The sequence below is a fragment of the Orycteropus afer genome, unplaced genomic scaffold (assembly GCF_000298275.1).
Source record: "Orycteropus afer afer isolate SDZICR_OR568_19922 unplaced genomic scaffold, OryAfe1.0 scaffold00015, whole genome shotgun sequence".
Taxonomy (NCBI): Eukaryota; Metazoa; Chordata; class Mammalia; order Tubulidentata; family Orycteropodidae; genus Orycteropus; species Orycteropus afer.
This window is the reverse complement of record NW_006921602.1, coordinates 1,245,728-1,262,275: the sequence shown is the minus strand read 5'-3', so window position 1 is coordinate 1,262,275 and position 16,548 is coordinate 1,245,728. Positions and strand designations below refer to the sequence as shown.

The following is a 16,548-nucleotide window of genomic DNA, read 5'->3' as shown; positions in this document are numbered from 1 at the left end:
GCTTATGCACAGGGAGATAGCTCAGGGTGCAGAAGAGTATGAAGGGATGGACACTGGGAGGAGGTAACTATGGGGAGGAAGTGGGAGGGGAGCTGCTACATTGTAAATTTTGGTCAATGACATGAGACAAAATATATGTGAACTGCTGTATGAAAAGTGAATTTACTTTGTAAATCTTCACCCAAATCCTAATAAAAAAAAAAAAAGAAACCAACTGCAGTACTTCACATATTGAAAGTATAGCATCAGACAAGATAGAAAATAATCAGAGATATAAGAACTGAGAAAGAAAGAACCCTAACTCTTTTTGCAGATGTGATAATATATCTAGAAAATATAACAGAAACAATAACAAAACTAATACAACAAACATTAAAATAACTCAGTAAGATAATGAGTCATAAAATACAGAAGTCAACAGCCTTTATCTACATACAAACAATATGCAATTAGAAGTTATAATGCAAGAGAAAAACCACATTTATAATAGCAACAAAAGTTAAAATTCTTATGAACTAACAAGAAATTCAAAAACTTTTAACAACTCCTAAAAAGCACAAAGAAATCAATTCCAAATTAATGTATAAAATTAATACTGTTCCAATAAAAATATCACTAATTTTGGTTTATTTTTTCCTTGGAGCTAGACAAGTTGATTCTGAAGAGCATATGAAAAAAATATATAAACATGCAAAAACTGTTAGAAAACTGTAAGGAAAAAAAGCAGAAGACAAGAAGTAAGGGGAGATTAAATTGACAACAGCAATTCAAAAGATTAGACAGGAAACTTAAGGGGCAATGAGTTTATGTTAATGGAGGAGGAAAAATTCAGAAAAGGAAGGTGAGAATACTTTCACAACTTGAGGAATATAATCAATGTCACTGAATTGCATGTGTAAGAATTGCTGAATTGGTTTGTTTTGCTCTGTATATTCAACAACAAATAAATAATTTTTTTAAAAAAAAAACAAACAAATGAGAGAGGAATCACCCCTAGCAGATATTAAAACATACCATTAAAGCCTCTGGAATTAAAAGTGTGTGGTAATGCTTTAAGAACAGACAGACCAACCAGTGAAAGAATATAAATCTTGAAAAACCACATATGGACAATTAGTCTATGATAAAGGTGACTTCTTCAATCATTGCAAGAGAAAAATAACAAATAATTTTAATAAATCATTTGGCACTAAATAGTCATTTACAAAATGATGAAACTGAATTCATATTTACACAGTATCAGAAAAATAACAAATCAGATATCTAAATGTCAAAAAACAGTGGTAAAATTTTTTATCATCTAGGTATAAGGAAAGCCTAATTGTAACTCACAATGTAGATACATAAAAGGAAAAAGATACATAAAAATGTGACCACAAAAATCAATTACTCTATGGGATGAAAGGGAGGAAAGGAAGAAAGAATGGAGAGAGGAAAGATGAAACAAATTAGGTAAAGGATGGCCTCAGGGCCTCCGGCAGTCAGCTGCCATACCCAAGGCTGGGGTTCAAACCCACCAGCTGTTCCTGCCAGGTAGCCCGGAGCTGGGCCCTCTCTTCAGGAGCTTTTGTAGCGAGTGTAGTGCCTAAGGCACTTGACTGCTAACCAGAAGGTTGGCGGTTCAAACCCACCAGCCACTCCTCAGAAGGCAGGTTGGGCAATCTACTTCCATAGTGATACTGCCTCAGAAACCAAAGGAGGGGTCGCTATGAGTCGGGTCCAACTTGACAGCACATAACAACAACAACAAGAAGACTAAATAAAGAGTTCTGGTGGCACAGTAGTTAAGCACTTGGCTACTAACCAAAATGTTGGAGGTTCGAACCCACAGGTGAAAGATGTGGCAGTCTGTTTCTGTAAAGATTTTCAGCCTTGTAAACCCTATGAGGCAGTTCTACTCTGTCCTACAGTGTTGCTGTGACTCACAACTGAATGAACAACGGCAGTGGATATAAAAGACTAATAACAAAATGGAAGGAAGTAATTTGAACATACCACAAATAAAGGACTAATATTCTTAATATATAAAGAGCTCTTTAAAAACAAAGAAAGATCAAAAATTCAGTGGAATAATGGACACAGTATATGGCCAGAACATTCAAAGGAAAAAGATAAACAAATGGCCCGTAAGCATTTTAAAATATGCTAAACTTCACTCATAAAAAGAAGACTAAATTACCAATTTTCACCTACCCGATTAGAAAAAAAACTCAGCAATATACTCTTTGAACAAAGCTACAGAAAAACACATACACACATGTACAAATATATATAGCTATATAGATATAGATATCTGGTGAAAATGCAAATTGGTATAATCCTTATAGTGGGGAATTGTGTACTAGCACACAAAATTATATGTGTATTTATCCTTTAACTCAGTGATCACATTTCCTAGAAATTTATTCTCCATTCATGCTGACCAGAACCACAATAGAAGGCCCCAGTTAAAATAGGTAAAAATTTAGAACAAAATTCAAATTAAAAAAAAAAAAAAAAGGCAATATTTACTGGTCTGAAAGAGACTGGAGGAACCTCCTAAGACTACTGTCCTAAGACAACTATCTAACTAGAAACTCAAAATACTGCCAGAGGCCACCTCTCAGGCTGATAAAATAAATAGTTAATATCCGTGAAGAATACGCTCCTTCAAACAATCAATTATCAAAACCAAAAGGGCAAAATCTGCCCAAAATCAGGGATGAGAAGGCAGGGAGGGACAGGGAAATCAGACAAATGGAAACAAGGAGCTCAGGGAAGGAATGGGGAGAGTACTTTCTCGCTGCAGGAACTGCAACCAATGTCAAAGAACAATGTGTATATGAATTATTGATAGGAAAACTAATTTGCTGTGTAAATTTCCACCCAAAGCACAATAAAATGTTCAAAAAAAAATAAGTTGAAACAGTGCATTATAATAAACTCAAGAAGAATAGAAAAAAGTATAAGGGAAAAAATAATTAATTAGAGATGATCAACAAAATAAAAAACGGGTTTCTGAAAAACCAAAACAGGCAAACCTCTGGCAGGATAGATAAAGAAATAAAAAGAAACAATAAGTAAAAAATGTTAGAACAAATAGGGGACCAAGACCATAATTATAAAGACAGTGTTGTTGTTAGTTGTTATCGAGTTGATTCCAACTCATGGTGACTCCCATTTGTGCAGAGTAGAACTCCTTAGACTTGTCAAGGCCATGATCTTTTGGAAGCCTGTCTTCCAAGGAACCTCTGGGAGGTGCAAACAGCAGCAACCTCTCAGCCAGTAGTCAAGAGTTTAACTGTTTGCACCGCCCAAAACCAAAAAAATCAAACTCACTGCTGTCGAGTCAGGTACAACTCAGAGCGACCCCTCATTGGGTTTCCGAGGCAGTATCACTACGGAAGGAGATTGTCCAATCTTCCTTCTAAGGAGTGGCTGGTGGGTTTGAACTGCCAGCCTTCTGTTTAGCAGTCAAATGCTTAGGCACTATGCCACCAGAGCTCCCTTGTACCAACCAGGGACTCCAAAATAACCAGAAGACATCAAAAATAAATAAATAAAATAAAATCACAGGCTAGAAATTCTATGGCTAGAAATCTGAATTCAAAACAAGATGCTTGATACATTACAAATGACCAAAACTGGTTTAAGAGGAAACAGAAAACCTGAACAGACCAATAATCATTACAGAAGTTTAACTGGTAGTAGGAAGTCTCCCCTGAACAAATACAGAACACCCAGGCAGTCTTACAAACAATTTTACCAAGCCTTTAAGGAATAGATAGCAGTGTCATTTGCTATTGAGTCAATGTGTGTCAGAGTAGAACTGCCCTCACCATTGTTTTCAATGGCTGATTTTTTGGAATTGGATTACCAGGACTTTCTTCTGAGAAGTCTCTGAGCGGACTCAAACCCTCTAGCCTTTTAGTTAACAGCCAAGCAAATTAATTGTTTGTACCTCCACAGGGCCTCCTAAGGAACTATAGTATCTGTCTTACATAAATTGCTTTGGAGAATTAAAAAAAAAAAAAAAACTATCCAACTATTTTTTATGTAAATATAATATCAAAACTAGACAAAACAAAAAGAAAATTATCAAACCAAACCACTATGTACATAAATGCTAAAATTTGAAGTAAATATTAACAAATTTAATTCATCACCACACTAAAAAATATACATCATGGCCATGGAGGGGGGGAAAAAAAAACAGTTGCTATTAAGTCAATTCCAACTCACGATGACACCACATGTGTGAGAGTAGCAGAACTATGCTCCATAGTATTTTCAATGGCTGAATTTTTAGAAGTAGATTGCCAGGGCTTTCTTCCAAAGCACTTCCGGGTAGACTCAAACCTCCAAGCCTTCAATACAGATGAGCATGATAAGTGTTTGCACCACCCAGGGACTCTTATCATGGCCATGAAGAAGAGTTAATTGCAGACATGCATACGAGAACAGTCTATTAAGGTACTGTGCCTTTTCAACAGACCAACAGAAAAAAACCAAGCCAATGGCACCACAGACAAGTTGGATACAGCTAAGTCAATCTTCCATGTGCTGCTCTGGGACAATATAAATTGAATAGTATCAAACTGACCCAATATCCCCTCTGAAGAGAAGAGTAAAAGCTAGGTAACAAAGAGAAAGTTATTCAAGGTTACATGAGCTCATGGGAATCTGAAAACTCTGGAATACTGTTCTTATTCTTCCTAAGGACTGCTAATATTCCAATTTCGGAAGCAAAAGGTCCCAGAGTAGTACTTTCCTTACTACCTCATGCTTCTGGATTTCCATGCAATTAAATTAATTCACAAAGCACTTTGTGTCTCTTCTTTGCAGTCTTAAGAAAACTGACTAACAGGAAGGTCCAGTTTTTATGGGACTTGAAGCTTATATAATTTGAGGAGGAACATATCTAAGAAAAAATATACAAAAATTACAAATACAATTAGGGATGAATGAGCCAGGAAATCACAATAAATTATAAATTAAAAGCACAAAATCATAAAATCTAGAGAAATAATATTTGTACTTAGATTTAAAAAAATAGGCGAATTATTATTCACTGCATCATTGTCTAAAACAGTTGAAAAACTTAAATGTTTATCCACAGAACACTGGATGAATAAACTCTGGTACAGTCATATAATATAGTACTATGCAAGAGTCAAAAAATTGAGAAAGATCTCTATAAACTGAGATGAGTGGTTTCCAGGACATATTTTTAAGTGTAAAAAAAAGCAAAGGGAGAAAGAATATGTTTAATATGCTACCTTTTAGAAGAAAAAAGAATACATATATTCTTTTTTTCATTTTACTAAAAGACATAAAGAAAGAATAAACCAGAAACTAATGAAAATAGTAACCAGCAAGTGGCAGGTGGGGAAGAGGTAGAAGGGACAGGGATGGGTAGAAAACTTCTCAGAGTAAACTTTTTTATGTAATTTTTATTTCTAAATCACACAAATGTTTTCCATGGCTAAAAAATAATAATAATAATTAAATTTAAAATGACAGAATAAACCAAGCCCTAAAATGAAATATAAACAAAGGAATCTAATTATGTTAGGTGTTGTCAAGTCGATTTTAAATGACGTCGACTACGTGTGACAGAATAGAACCGCCCATAGGGTTTTGTAGGCTGTAATCTTTACAGAAGAAGACTGCAAGGCTCCAATGGAGCCACAAAGTAGGATCAAACTACCCACCTTTAGGTTAGCAACCATGTGCTTAACCATTGTGCCATTAAAATCAAACCAAACTCAATGCCATCGAATCTACTGCAACTCATAGTGACCGCTGTTGCATTTCCGAGGCGGTAAATCTTTGTGGAATCGTAGACTGCCCCATCTTCCTTCTGTAGAACCACTGGTGGGTTTGAACTGCCAATCTTCTGGTTAGCAGTCAAATGCCTTAGACACTATGCCACAAAAGCTCCTTATTGTGCTATTAGGGCTCCTTTTAATCTAACTACCTACCAAATTAATACCATAATCTAAACCCAGTACTCTGACTATACACTCTTAGTTGAACACTTTGCTAAGGACAAAAGGAAAATAAAAATAAAAATTCACCTAATAAGTTTGTGGTTGGTATTGATACTGGTATAGCAATTCTGATACCATTTTATGTATATTGTTTTATAAAGCAAGTAAGTAAAATAATGTAATGTTGGGAACTAGGGTTATCAGTGTAGGAAAAAAGAAAACACGGAATTTGAAGAGGAGGAGGAATAATGCTGTAGTGTTGAATTTAAATTAGTAGTATCAATATGGGCTTATAACTTTAAAAAAAAAAACCATAAATAACTCTTCTTTCCACTGAAAGGGTCTTGAGGCAACACCACCAAAGTAACAATGAACACACCTACTTGCCAAATCTTAGTTTCTAAATGTGAATAAAACAACAAAAAGAAAACAAAACCAAAACATCGAGGCCCTCTGGCAAAATGGCTGATTCGAAATATGAGGCAAGGGAAATAAAAGGTAAGTCTGGAGCATCTTGTGATAGCAGGCAAGGAAATACCAAAGACTAATAAGGAAGACACATCAAAAAGACAAGGAGTTAGATTAAAGGGACAATTACTGGCCAAATTTGGGACAACTAAAGCCTTTAAAAAAAAAAAATGGCAATGGATAATATTATTATTCAATATAAATTCCTAATGTTATTTCAAAAAATAAAATAAATGCAGAGGGAAGAGGAGTATCTACTTCTTAAACCAAAAAAACACTAAAAAATAATACAGAAAGAATGACAAAATTAGAAAATCACCACTCTGAAGTTACAAATATAGTAACTAATTCTGGCAAGGACCATCAGTAGATGCTGAAACTACTGGCTGAAAGGTTGTTAAGAACAGGATACTCACATTTCAAAGTATCACCCCATGGGTTACTTTTTAATTGTAACGGGAGTGAGCATCTTTAAAATGGAGAGATCTAGAGGAGACTATGTAAAGCAAATGAGAGAATCTAGTATTATCAAAAATTGAACAAACTAATAGAAGTGTCCTTATATGATGGAAAATACAAAACATCAACTATATTCTATTCTTGACAAGAACATTTATCTACATTATAATCGTAAGGAAATCATCAAGCAAATACAGAATGGTGTGAATATCCTACAAGTTAACTGATATGTAAGAATCAAAAATGTCAATGTGAAGACATGAGGGGAACAAAAGGCAGCAATAGGGGAAGGAGTGTGTGAGCTCAAAGGAGACTAAAGAGATACAACAAACAAGTGTACTATGTGATTCTTGACTGGATCCTGGATTATTTTAAAGCTATAAAGAATAATGGAAGACTGGACAATCTACTTCCACAGAAATATACCTTGGAAACCCAAAGAGGGGTCATTATGAGTCGAAATCGACTTGACAACAGTGAGCTTGGTTTTGTTTTGTTTTTTTATTTTTTTAAAAAAAGAATAATGCTAATATAACCAGGGGATTCTGGTTTTACCACACACTGAATAATAAAAAATATTATCATAAAAATATTAAACTTCTTAGGTAGAATAACAATATTATGGTTATGCAGAAGAATATGGTTGCTTTTATGAAATACAATAATTAGGGTGTCAAGTTATAATTTATTTCCAACCTATAAACAATAAGAAAACTTATCAAAAACAATGAGAAAAACAATGAGAAAAAAACAGACGTTGTATAATCTATAAAGATAAAGCAAATATGGCCATTATTAACAATTAGTAAATCTATGTTAAAGGTGCAGGAAGTTATACTTCTCTGAGGTATGCTTGTTAACTTTTCTGAGGCCTGAGCTTTTCCAAAAGGAAAAATTTTAATGCGGACACCAATATCACTATTCTCACTAAAAAGCAAATGAAGAGTCCCCACAGCTTACAAGGGAACAGTAACAAAACTATATATGCTCCAAAGTCCTGAAATGATAGCTACTCACCCAAGAACAGTGCCTGTTTCTTGGTAATTTACTTGAATAAACTTGCCAAATCGACTTGAATTGTTATTATGCGCTGTCTTTGCATTTCCAAAGGCCTGTCAAAATAAACAATTCTCATTAGCTTCATTTTTAAAAAATTTGGAAAGCTTTGTTTAGGTCAGTTCAAAGAGATAAAATGCTGAATAGGTAATAGAAAAGCAATTCACTTACACCATTAGATTGATATTCATGATTCAGATAAAATGAGAGAAAGCAATTAATAATTAAAATAATATCAAACATATTATTTTAAGCTATTCAGTAAAATCTTAACTTTCAGAAAAAAAGGAATGCTTATTAAAGTGCAAATGTCTTTCACATTCAAAAGTCAGAAAATTTCCGAATATATACTTAGATATATATAGCTTGCTAATCTAAAATAACAAAGGGCTAAAAGAATATTATCAAAATAATTTTAATTTTAGAATAGTAAAAATGAAATGAAGTTTCATTACATAAAGTAACTACACCGATTTTAAAAAAGCTACCAAAAGAAAACCAAACCAGTTGCCATTAAGTCAGTTTTGACTCATGGGGTGGTGCAACTGGTTAAGATTAGTGGTTAGAACCCACCCTGAGGAGCCTTGGAAGAAAGACCTGGAAATCTACTACTGAAAAAATCATAGACATGTAAACTTAGAATTTCATGGATTCCTAACGGTACTTCAAAAATTAAATGAAAAGGAAAGAGGGGAGTATCTTTTTATAGAAAAATACTAGCTAATAGAGAAGAATGACACACAGCCTTACAGCATACAGTTCTACTCTGCAACACATTGGGTCACCATGAGTCATGAACAAAGCTACAATAAGAAAACTATAAACTGTAACCTAAAATGTTACTCAAAGTACATATCATACAACAGAATACTGCCCAGCAATAAAGATGAACAAACTAAATACAGACATCAACACTGTTGTTGTTGTTGTTGTTATGTGCCATTGAGTCAGACCCTATTCATAGGGACCCCTCCTTGGGTTTCCGAGGCAGTATCACTCCAGAAGTAGATTACCCCATCTTCCTTCCAAGGAGTGGCTGGTGGGTGGGTTTGAACTGCCACCATTGTTAGCAGTCAGGTGCCTTAGGCACTATGCTACCTGAGCTCCCAACATCAACATTGTTGTTGTTGTTGTTGTTATGTGCCTTCGAGTCGGCCCGACTCATAGCGACCCCTCCTTGGGTTTCCGAGGCAGTATCACAACGGAAGTAGGATTGCCCAACCTTCCTTCCGAGGAGTGGCTGGTGGGTTTGAACCGCCAGCCGTCTGGTTAGCAGGCAAGTGTCTTAGCCACTATGCTACCAGAGCTCCCAACATCAACATTAGTGAAGGCAAAACATATGTAAGAGAAAGACAGTAGGTAAAAGTACACAGATTGCATAACTCCATTCATATGAAATTGTAGAAAAAACAAAACTAGGCTAACAGGAAGCAGAGCAGAGAGATTACCTGGGAATGGGCCAAGAGGTGGGAATAAAGAAACTATATGGGGTGATGAAAATATTCTATACCTTGATTATATTATGGTAAGAACAGTGATGTATGTATTTGTCAAAACTCATAAAGCTATATTAAATGTGTACATTTTAAGTTATAACTCAATATATCTCAAAGCTGACATTAATTAAAAAAAAAAAAAAGTGCTGACCTAGCCAAGCCATTTATATTTGAAAAACCAAAACTAAGAAAGTGATTTGCATATTACAGAAAGCAAGAAAAGACTCACTGTAGATTTTTCTTCTCCTACCATAATGATCTCATGGGAACTGCATACCCTCTAACTGCAAACCCCAAGCCAATTGCCATAGACTGGATTCTGACTCATGGTGACCCCATGGATGTCAAAGTAAAACTGTGCTCCACAGGATTTTCAATGGCTGAGTTTTCAGAAGTTCAAGTAAGCTTGAACTTCCAACCTTTGGATAGCAGCCAAGTGCATTAGCCATCTGCACACCACCCAGTGACTCCCTATAAACCTAAATCATCCATTAACTAATAGCTCTGGAATGCAAAGGCACATGATAACCTAGAACTATGCACAGTCCACACACACACACACACACACACGAAAACGTACTCCTGAAACAAGCTAAAAAGGTAAATTTATTTAATGTTCTAATAACTGCACCTCTATTTCAATACTTCCCCAAATATGGTCCCACAGACTATCACTTGAAAACTTTTTACAAATACAAATTGTCATGCCTCACACAGACCTACTGAATCAGAAAGTATGAGGTATGTTTTTATATACCAGCAATAAACAGTTTTAAAAAGAAATTAAGAAAACCCATTCCTTTTACAAAGGTGTCTAAAAAATAAAATACTTAGGAATAAATTTAATGAAAGACCTATACACTATAAACTACACAACACTGCTGAAGGAAATTAAAGAAGATCTAAATAAATGGAAAGACATTCCACATATAGGGACTGAAAAACTTAGTATTGTTAAGATGTCAATATTACCCAAAGTGATCTAAAGGTACAGTGCAATCCTTATTAAAATTTCAACAGCCTTTTGTGCAAAAAATGGAAAAGCCAATCCCCAAGTTCATATGGACTTATCAGCAGCCCACAATACCAAAAAGAAATATTGGGGAAAAAAAAAGAACAAACTTCCCGATTTTAAGACATACTACAAAGCTATATTAGTTTTTTTAAAAAAAAAAAAAAAACAGTGTGGTACTGGTGTAACAGCAGACATACAGATCAATGGAATAGAACTGTGAATGTAGAAATAAAGCCACACATATGTGGCCAAACTGATCCTTCCCCTTTCCCCTACCCGCGCCGCCTGCAACTGGTTTTATAGATAAGGACATGCACCAAGTCTGAATTCTGGCTCTATTACTTAATAGGTGCAAATCTCAGACTCAATTTTCCCTTCCCTCATGCATACTGTTGTTAGGTCCAAGTGAGTCCAGATATTGGTCATTTGTTAAAAACGAAACAACAAAAACAGTTACTAGTCTATTCCAATTCATATGGCCAATTGACTTTTGATAAGGGTACCAAATCCATTCAATGAAGAAAGAATTTCATCAATAAATGGGGCTGGGACAATGCATTTCCACATGCAAAAGAAAGAGTCTGGACCCATACCTCACACTGTATGCAAAAATTAATTTAAACTAGACCAATGATCAAAAAACATAAGCGCTAAAACCATAAAACTCGTAGAAGAAAGCTTGTTGTGGTTGTTGTTGTTGTTATGTGCCGTCGAGTCGGACCCGACTCATAGCGACCCCTCCTTGGGTTTCCGAGGCAGTATCACTACGGAAGTAGATTGCCCCATCTTCCTTCCGAGGAGTGGCTGGTGGGTTTGAACCGCCAGCCTTCTGGTTAGCAGTCAAGTGCCTTAGCCACTATGCTACCAGAGTTCCCAGAAGAAAGCTTAGGGGTGAAGTTTCAGGATCTTCTTTTAGGCAACGAATTCTTAGAGATGACACCCAAAGCATGAGCAACAAAAGACAAAAGAGAAAAACTGTACTTCATCAAAACTAAAACAACTTTTGTACTAACAAAGTGAAGAGACGATCCAGAGAATTGGCGGGGGCGGGGATTAAAGATTAAAGAAGAAAAATGGAAAAAAGAGAAAAGAAAATAACAAGTCCTCATGAGCATGTGGAGAAATTGGAAACTTCATGCATTGTTGCTGGAAATATAAATCATGCAGCCACTGTGGAAAAGTTCGTGGTTCTTAAAAAGTTAAATACCCGCACCATGGTTAACTTTTTAAATGCATCTTGCTAAGTGAAAGAAGTCAACTGGAAAAAGATGTATACTCATATATATATGATTCCAGCAATATGGCATTCAAGAAAAGGCAAATATAAAGTCAGTAAAAAGATCAGTAGTTACAGGATTTCAGGAAGTTTTAGCTTAAATCCTACCCACAAATAACTCAAGGTTCAGATAAGGCTTCATTGGGGAATTCTAACATTGACAGAAGAAATACCAGCTCTGCAAGCTGCCATCTAGATGTAGTGATAGGTCTCTCCTTGTTCAGAGCAAAGAAGAATGAAGAAAACCAAAAATTCATGGAAACAATTAGTCCTACCGACTGGTGCACCATGCAACCTGCAGCCTATACGACTCTAAGATCAGAAGAACTAGATGGTGCCCGGGTACCACTGTTAACCACTTGGAAGGGGATCTATGTAGGAGATCCTGGATAGAGAGGGAGAAAAATGTGGAACAAAACTCAAAATCATTTGGAGAAAAAAAAAGGGGGGTGGGGACCAGATTTGATGATCCGATAGAGCCTGGTGGAACCACTGAGACTATGGCCTCTGCCTACCCTTCAGGTCTGGAATTGAACCCACACCTGTAGCTTCCAGCCAAACAGGGGACAGGCATATGAGTCGAGCATTCGCCTGGGGTAGATACATTCCTCAGAGAGAACAATCATGGGAGAAAGAAGGGCTGCGTATGCACAGAGAGACAGCTCAGGGGGCAGTAGTGCATGGAGAATGGACACAGGGAAGAGATAACTGTCAGGAGGAAGTGGGAGGAGAGCTGTGCATTGTGGTAAATTGTGGTCAATGTCATGAGACAAAGTGTGTGTGAACTGCTGTACAGAAAGTGAATTTGCTCTGTAAATTTTCACCCAAATCACAATTTAAAAAAAAAAAAGAAGAAATACCAGCTCTACAGAACCAAACCCATTGCCACCAAGTTGATTCTGATTCATAGCAACCCTCATCAGGTTTCCAAGGCTGTAAATCTTCACAGACACAGATTGCCTCAACTTACTCCCTTGGAGCAGCTAGTGGGTTCAAAGTGCCTACCTTTTGGTTAGCAGCCCAATGCCTTAACCACAGTGCCACCAAACCTCCTTAATTCTACATAAAATATTAAAATGACTTCCCAACTATACAAAAATCAAAGTCATTAGAGAAAATTACAAATATCTCTCATGAACACAGAAGCAAAACATCTAAAGAAAAATTTAGCAAACTAAATCCAACAATGAATTAAAAGGATAATACATCATAACTGAGTGGTAACATGAAAGCTGTAAGACCTCTGCCAGCTGGAGAATGAAGCTGCCTTCACATACAGTGCTGACCATACCATCAGGAAGTAGGGTGTGCTGACCAGGCAATATCCAGCATTTTGCCAAGGACACAAGCCCATTGTGAACAAGTTAGTATAGCCTGGGCTTCTGGGCAGCCCATCAGCAAGGCCTCAGTCTCTTATCAGGGGTACCACTGCAGCAGTGTCACAGGAACAGATATACAGAACACAGGGTCCCTGCCCCTGGGAAACCTGGACACATGGAGAGGTGTTCAGTGGCATATAGCAGTGGAAGGCTCAGAATTGTCCCATGGCACAGGCTCCATCCATGCCAAGGGTATAGTCAGGAATTTGGGAGGAGGGCCTCATATACTCTTACAGTCACAAATACCTCCCGGTACCATGAATCCTTTGGGGATTCCTGCAGCACCACTGCCCCTGCTGGAAGCAGAGAAAGACATCAGTCTACTGCCCATTGATAGGCTCAAATTCTGGAAGAAACTCCTTAATTGATAACTGATGACAGACCAGTAGGCAGAGCAGGAGAAAAAGAGGAACTGTTTTAAAGATGGAATCAAGGTTATTTTTAAACCGCTCCCTTTCCATTTAAGTTGTTAAAAATATCCCACCCTCCTCCCCTTCTCAAGGAGGCTTGAATTTTTGCTTTCCTTATTGAATATGGGCCTGTGCTGATCGGATCAATATGACAGTATTTATTTAAGTGGTGAGGGTCATCCAAACCTAGACGACGCCTAAAAGCATGCCCTGTACAAAGAGGAGGCTTGGTTTCTGCCTTCAGACCTTACCAGACCAAAAAGAAGCTACAATCATCCAGCCAAAGATTCATCTAAGTAAAGGCAAAGAGTTCAGTGCCAGCAAGAACTCAAAGGGCATTGTTATGGGATCATCATCAGGCTAGGGCTCAGGGCAAAGAAGAAAGGGTGTTCTTGGCCTGAAGGACCTTGCAGCCAAGCAAGAACAATGAGCATGGCTGTGTTAACTCAAAAAAACCCAAACCCACTACCATTGAGTGGATTCTGACTCATAGGGACCCCCAATGGGTTTACAAGGCTATAAATCTTTATGGAAGTACACTGCCCCATCTTCCTCCCCTGGAGTGGCTGGTGGGTGTGAACCACTGACCTCCTGGTTAGCAGCCAAATGCCTTACCCACTACACCACCATCAAGGATGGAGAACTGACTGGCTTAATGGTTCAGGGCAATGAGTGGAAAGGGTGGGACAGATCAATTATCTCAAGGTACTATGGAGTACAAAAAGCCTGCAGAACAGTTAACAAGAGAGCAAGGAAGTAGCTATCAACGCTAAGTACAAAGATAAAAATGAGCCAGAACTCTTTCTGTACAAGTTTTCAGTAAACCTAAAATTACTTTAGAAAAATAAAGTTTATTAAAGAAAGAATGTTTTTAAGTCCATCAATGTAAACTCACTATATTAGTAAACAATTTCATAAATGCTCTGATCATCTCGACAAACACAGAAAAATCATTTGTCAAAATCCAATGTCTACTCCTGATAAAAATTATAAGCAAAGTAGGAATAGAAGGGAATGGTCTCAATCTGATAAAAAGAGTATCTAGTTAAAAAAAAAACAAACTATGATAATACTTAATATTGAATGCTTTCCCCCTACGATCAAGAACACACAACAAGGATGATGCTGCTTCTCACCACTTCTATTCAACACTATATTGGAATAGACCAGTGTAATCAAGGAAGAAAAGAAAAAGATATACAAATTGAAAAGGAAGAAATATAACTGTTTTTATTCACACATGATTGCTTACATGGAAAATCCAACAGAATACACACACATATACACAGACCCTAGTATGTGACTCCAGCCCGGTTGCACAATGTAATATCAATATAACTACATCAACTGTATTGCTATATACTGTTATTGCTGTTGTTGTTAGGTGCTGTCAAGTCAGTTTCAACTCATAGAGACCTACGTACAACAGAATGAAACACTGCCCAGATTATTTTTTCTAGGAACAAATAACTGGAAATTAAAATTTATAAGAGATATATATTGATTTGGGTGAAGGGAGAAAAATGTGGAATAAAATTCAAAAACATAAAAAAGACCAGGATACTATAAAATGATACAATGACTGTGGAAAGCAGTATGGTGATTCCTTAAAAAGTTGGAATTAGAAATAACATTTGACCCAGTAATTCCATTACTAGGTATATATCCTAAAGAAGTGAGAGCCAGGACAAGAACAGACATATGCACACCCACGTTCATCACAGCACTATTTACAATAGCAAAAAGATGGAAACAACCTAAGTGCCTACCAAAAGAAGAATGCATAACCAATCTATGGTACATACACACAATGGAATACCATATAACACTAAAGAATAATGCAGAATCAGCAAAATACCACCTAACACGGATGAACTTGGAGGACATTATATTGAGTGAAGTAAGTCAACCACAGAAGGACAAATATTGTATTTGTCTGTTATTGTAAAAAGTCAAGGAACGGTTTATATATGGAAGGAAATTTTCTTTGTTGGTTACAAGGGGTGGGAGGGGAGAGGAAGGGAGGGAATATCGTTAAACAGGTAGAAACAAGTACTGATTTGGGTGAAGAGAAGGGCAAAAACCAAACGTGAGTAATCAACACGGTAGCACTGAGGAAGAGGAAGAGAAAAGAGAGGTACGTGGGAGGTACAGACAGCAGAGACCAACCCTTTTGCACATAAAATACTGCATTGTCAGTGAAAGCAAACACTGATATATGGGTGGATAGATGGGGGGACAGGCTGAACTATTAGGTGAACTCCATGCAGGGGAGAGTGCGCCCAAGACCATGTATAGGATTGGCAAACAATGTTTCTACAAATGTATTTGCATGTTCTATATGAATTCCCAGTTATATCACAGCCAGCTACCCAGAGTGACCGAGTAGTTGAACCATAGTCGCAAGGGACATCAAGCTCAATTGGCATAACATATTACACAAAACGTTGTTCCACCTCCTACTTTGCCAAGTAGCAACTGGGATCTTAAAAGCTTGCAAGCATCCATGTAGATGCAACGATGGGTCTCTCCTCATCCAGAGCAAAGAAGAATGAAGAAAACCAAAGATTCACAGAAACAATGAGTCCAAGCGACTGGTACACCATGCAATTCTCAGTCTATATGACTATGAGACCAGAAGAGCCGGATGGTGCCCAGCTACCACTGTCTACTATTCAGAGGGGGTAACTCTATAGGAGATCCTGGCTAGAGTGGGAGAACAATGTGGAACAAAACTCAACATCATTTAAAAAAAAAAAAGGAAAAGATTTGCTGGTCTGATAGAGCCTGATGGAACCACTGAGCCCCTAACTACCCTTTTAAGTCTAAAATTGAACCCACTCCTGTGGCTTCCAGCCAAATAAAACACAAGCATATGAGATAACATTTACAACAGATAGATACACTCCTTGGAGAGATCAATCATGGGCGAATAGAAGGGCTGTGTATGCACAGGGAGACAGCTTGGGGGGCAGGAGTGCATGGGAGGGAAGGACACAGGGAAGAGGTTAACTATG

The 16,548-nt window shown here is 37.1% G+C and overlaps 1 protein-coding gene across 1 annotated transcript in view; it reads right to left on the bottom strand.

Annotated features, from left to right (window-relative positions):
• The window catches only part of MYO9A (myosin IXA), a 441,307-nt gene that overhangs the window by 395,534 nt on the left and 29,225 nt on the right, over positions 1 to 16,548 (bottom strand). The window contains exon 2 of the mRNA XM_042783070.1: positions 7,917 to 8,011. Coding sequence (XP_042639004.1) covers positions 7,917 to 8,011 — 95 coding nt within the window. The remainder of the gene's footprint in view (positions 1 to 7,916; positions 8,012 to 16,548) is intronic.